This window comes from Conger conger, chromosome 6, assembly GCF_963514075.1.
Source record: "Conger conger chromosome 6, fConCon1.1, whole genome shotgun sequence".
In the NCBI taxonomy this organism is placed as follows: domain Eukaryota; kingdom Metazoa; phylum Chordata; class Actinopteri; order Anguilliformes; family Congridae; genus Conger; species Conger conger.
Genome location: NC_083765.1, coordinates 1,413,858 through 1,418,857, shown reverse-complemented (window position 1 = coordinate 1,418,857; position 5,000 = coordinate 1,413,858). Strand labels below are relative to the sequence as shown.

General features: G+C 51.0%; 1 protein-coding gene across 2 annotated transcripts in view; it reads right to left on the bottom strand.

Moving 5' to 3' along the window:
- Positions 1 to 5,000, bottom strand: part of si:dkey-28b4.8 (sarcoplasmic/endoplasmic reticulum calcium ATPase 2) — a 23,908-nt gene that overhangs the window by 10,459 nt on the left and 8,449 nt on the right. For both annotated transcript variants that reach the window (XM_061244490.1, XM_061244489.1), the window contains exons 8-15: positions 4,919 to 5,000; positions 4,572 to 4,713; positions 4,122 to 4,288; positions 3,370 to 3,458; positions 2,553 to 2,655; positions 1,503 to 1,634; positions 668 to 793; positions 12 to 233 (exon numbers count right to left, since the gene is read on the bottom strand). The exon at positions 4,919 to 5,000 is cut by the window's right edge and continues 74 nt beyond it. In XM_061244490.1, coding sequence (XP_061100474.1) covers positions 12 to 233; positions 668 to 793; positions 1,503 to 1,634; positions 2,553 to 2,655; positions 3,370 to 3,458; positions 4,122 to 4,288; positions 4,572 to 4,713; positions 4,919 to 5,000 — 1,063 coding nt within the window. The remainder of the gene's footprint in view (positions 1 to 11; positions 234 to 667; positions 794 to 1,502; positions 1,635 to 2,552; positions 2,656 to 3,369; positions 3,459 to 4,121; positions 4,289 to 4,571; positions 4,714 to 4,918) is intronic.

Sequence of the window (5,000 nt, the reverse complement as noted above, 5' to 3'; positions counted from 1 at the left end):
CCCGCCCACACCTCGTAGTCGGAGAAGCAGGCGGAGTTCTCCAGGTTGAGGCAGCGGGGGTCGGGCGGGGAGTCGCGGGTCGCCATGGCGAGGCAGCGCAGGGTGTCCCGGCCAGACCCCCACTCCCGCACCGTCGACAACAGCCGCTCCCGCAGGGCCGTCGTCAGGGGCAACCGCGAGCCCCCCCCAATCCGTAACCACTGGCAACGCTCCAGAACACTCTCGGGGGCACCCTGTGGGGGGGGAGGGGTCAGTCACCTTACAGCACATTACAGCCATCTAAAAATCCCCTGATACACGTCTGCATCTCCAACAGTGTGGCACAGCCAACGTGCAGTCCGTAAGTATTTGGACAGCGGTACCATTTCTGTTCTGCTTGCTCTGTCCTCCAGCAGAATGGAGTGATGAAACAAATGAAATGAGTCTGAGAGTCTGAGGTTAAAGTGCACACTGTCACCTTTCATTTCAGCCTATTTACATCCACATCAAGTGGAAATACTACTTATGGATCTCACTGTATACATTTAATATTTAATACTCCACATTGTATATGTTCCAAATACTCTGCCAATAAATTGTTCAGCTAAATTAATTAGTTTGATTCCTTTTCATGAAAAAGTAAAGTATTTGAATGTGAAAGAGGCAGAAAGGAGAGAGAGGACCTGACCTTTATAAACATCTTGGCCCCTGAGGCAGACCGGCTGAGCTTGTTGGGGGAGCAGAAGACCGACATGGACTTCCTGTCTCTGGAGAACTCCAGCGTCAAGTCCTTCTGCATGAGCTGCTTTATCACCTGAGAGAGAGGGAGGGAGAGAGAGGAGAGAGAGGAGAGAGAGAGGAGAGATAAAAATCTCCTTTTAATTTTTATTATAATGAACAGCTAATCACGCCTGAACACTACAGAATGATAATAAATAGTCACACCACATACTCACATACCCCCTTCCACCTTCCACACTCTACTTCCCCATTCCACAACTGTGTGGTAAGACTCTCACACACACACACACACACACACACACACCCTTACACACTCACACACACACTCTTACACACTCACACCCACTCACACACACACACTCACCCATTCAGACACTCACACACTCTCACACACACTCACCCATTCACACACTCACACACTCTCACACACACTCACACACTCACACTCACACACGCTCACACTCACACACACACACACACACTCACTCACACTCACACACACACACACTCACGCTCACACTCACACACACTCACACACACACACACACTCACACACACACACACACACACACTCACACACACACACACACACTCACACTCACACTCACACTCACACTCACACTCACACACACTCACACTCACACTCACACTCACACACACACTCACACACTCTCACACACTCACACACACACTCACACACACACACTCACTCACACACACACACTCACTCACTCACACACACACACACACACACACACACACACACACACACACACACTCACAGAGCAGCAGGCAGTGGCTCTCTCAGTTGGGGTTAGGCCGTGCAGGTCGGTGTCGAACACGTTCATTTTCTCCACCAGGCAGCAGAGGGCGGTCTCCGTGGCCTCGCCCACTTTCTCATAGACACCCTTTGCCTGAGAGAAGAAGAGCATCGGGTCAGTAGGTGTGTGTGTGTGTACTAAGGGCAGTGTGTGTGTGTGTACTCGGGTCAGTAGGTGTGTGTATGTGTGTATCTGTACTCAGGTCAGTAGGTGTGTGTGTGTGTGTGTGTGTACTCGGGTCAGTAGGTGTGTGTATGTGTGTATCTGTACTCAGGTCAGTAGGTGTGTGTGTGTGTGTGTGTGTACTCAGGTCAGTAGGTGTGTGTGTGTGTACTAAGGGCAGTGTGTGTGTGTGTGTGTGTACTCAGGTCAGTAGGTGTGTGTGTGTGTACTAAGGGCAGTGTGTGTGTGTGTGTGTGTACTCAGGTCAGTAGGTGTGTGTGTGTGTACTAAGGGCAGTGTGTGTGTGTGTGTGTGTACTCAGGTCAGTAGGTGTGTGTATGTGTGTATCTGTACTCAGGTCAGTAGGTGTGTGTGTGTGTGTGTGTGTGTACTCGGGTCAGTAGGTGTGTGTGTGTACTAAGGGCAGTGTGTGTGTGTGTATCTGTACTCAGGTCAGTAGGTGTGTGTGTGTGTGTGTGTGTGTACTCGGGTCAGTAGGTGTGTGTGTGTGTGTGTACTAAGGGCAGTGTGTGTGTGTGTGTGTGTGTACTCGGGTCAGTAGGTGTGTGTGTGTGTGTGTGTGTGTGTACTCGGGTCAGTAGGTGTGTGTGTGTGTGTGTACTAAGGGCAGTGTGTGTGTGTGTGTGTGTGTACTCGGGTCAGTAGGTGTGTGTGTGTGTGTGTGTATCTGTACTCAGGTCAGTAGGTGTGTGTGTGTGTGTGTGTGTACTCGGGTCAGTAGGTGTGTGTATGTGTGTATCTGTACTCAGGTCAGTAGGTGTGTGTGTACTCGGGTCAGTAGGTGTGTGTGTGTGTGTGTGTACTCGGGGCAGTAGGTGTGTTAATGACCTCATTGTAGTCCAAGGAGGAGTCGTTGCAGAGGGCACACACTGTGGCCATTTCCACCAGCCCTTCAAACTGGCTGCAGCGCACAGGACTGCCATCCTTATACCTGAGAGCAGGAGAGAGAGGGAGAGGGAGAGGGAGGGAGGAACAGAGACAGGGAGGGAGAGGGAGAGGGAGGGAGGAACAAAGACAGGGAGGGAGAGAGGGAGGAATAGAGAGAGAGAGGGAAGGAGAGAGGGAGGAACAGAGAGAGAGAGGGAAGGAGAGTGGGAGGAACAGAGGGAAACCGTAATCAAAATATTTCAGCCAAGTACCTTTCCTTCAAGCCCCTTCTAAAAGAATCATACGCATTGGAGGCGGGTTTAGATGAGGAACACTAAGACACTGATTGGACGGAAAAAAAGGCACTGCACTGACACTGCAACCAGCTCAGCACATACATGTTCACATACATGTTCACATGCTCGCAGACTTACACATACGCTTCCTCATCACGCGCTGGTGGATACAGAGAGAACATCATAATCACGCAGAGAGAACATCTGGCACAATGAGCTGTTTGAGGAATAGCACGTGAAATGCGTGTAATATTAAGCAAATGTGAAATGCACACGTGAAACCATGTGAAACATACGTGTAAGTCTGTAAGCACACGTGAAACTTAGTGCCATGCATGTAGCTATAATCAAATGTGAATAGCATGCATGTAAAACTGTTAGTAACATGCATGTAACTGTATAAACACAGGTGAAAAGCACACATGTTAACAGCACACACGTGAAAAGCACACATGAAACGGTTAGTGGTTAAATGCACTCACACTTCCCCTTCTGGAGCGTAAGTAGAGCCGGTCACTGTAAACTCGCTCAGGGCACATTGCTCCCCCGTCACACTGTCCACCACAAACATCTACGCACAAAGAAATAGTCCCACACACAGACTGTTAGAAAGAGGCGTTGAACACACGGACGGTTCCGTTAGTGAAGCTGCCGGGTTCCGCACCGCGCAGCCTACAGACTGTTCAGTGGATCCGTCAGCACGATAACATCGGCACTACTCCACAACAAGAGAATAACATGCTTACACAGTTAACGTTTAAGGTCTATGAAAACACAAAAATGAATGAGTGTTCTCAGCTGAACATCCTAATGCTGATGGAGCAATCATTGCTGGTAACTGACAACAGTGGACTGTCTCGTACACTGACTTCAAATTTGGAATAATGACTCTGCACAGGGTGAAATAAGAGCAAAGCTTAAATCTTGGCCTCTCATTTTGACATATCTCTCATACCTCAGTAGAGTTAAGCAGGTGTTAAAACTGTTAGCGGTAGATTAAGCCACACAGACATGCAGTGGTTTATCGCAGACATCGTTCTACATCACTGTTCACCAGTTCGAGGGGGCTCAAGTTCCATCTCGACTCAGTCAATTTAGGAACCCAGACTGACCAGGACGGCCATTTTGTCTCAGGCTTTTTGAACAGATGGGATTTTAATGGGACTGATCCCACTCCCATTGGCCCAGGCCCAGGGAGGGGTCAGCACGGATTGTCCAGCGGGCGGGGCCTCACCCGGCACACGGACATCTGGTTGGTGGTGAGGGTGCCGGTCTTGTCGGAGCAGATGACCGAGGTGCAGCCCAGCGTCTCCACGGAGGGGAGGCTGCGCACGATGGCGTTCTTACGCGCCATACGCCGCGTGCCCAGGGCCAGGCAGGTGGTGATCACCGCGGGGAGACCTGCAAGAGCCGCGCAATCACTCCACAATCACTCCATCACTCCAGCATCGCTCCCTCACTCAGCTACTCATTTAGAGGGGGAGAGAGAGAGAGAGGGTGGGAGAGAGAGGAGAGGGAGAGAGAGGAGAGGGAGAGAGGGGGAGAGAAGAGGATAGAGGGAGAGAGAGGGGGAAATGGAGAGAGCTGGAAGGATAGAGAGGAGATGGAGAGAGAGGAGGATAGAGGGAGAGAGAGGGGGAGATTGAGAGAGAGCTAGAGAGATAGAGCGGTGTTGATGTCGTACCCTCGGGAATAGCAGCCACAGCCAGTGCCACAGCGATCTTGAAGTAGTAAACTGCCCCACGCAGCCAGCTGCCCCCGTGCACGGGGTCGCTGAAATGCCCCACGTTAATGCCCCACACCGCCACACAGATCAGCGTGATCACCTGGGGGGAGAGCACCGATTATCAGAGCTCTAAACTCTGGTCCAGTTAGACCCATCTTAGACAGAACTGGTCCAGTTAGATCCATCTTAGACAGAACTGGTCCAGTTAGACCTAGCTTAGACAGAGCTGGTCCAGTTAGACCCATCTCAGACAGAACTGGTCCAGTTAGACCCACCTTAGACAGAACTGGTCCAGTTAGACCCACCTTAGACAGCTGCTCTCCGAACTGGTCCAGTTTCTGCTGCAGTGGAGTCCTCTCTGGGTCTGTGGCCGCCATCTCATCGCGG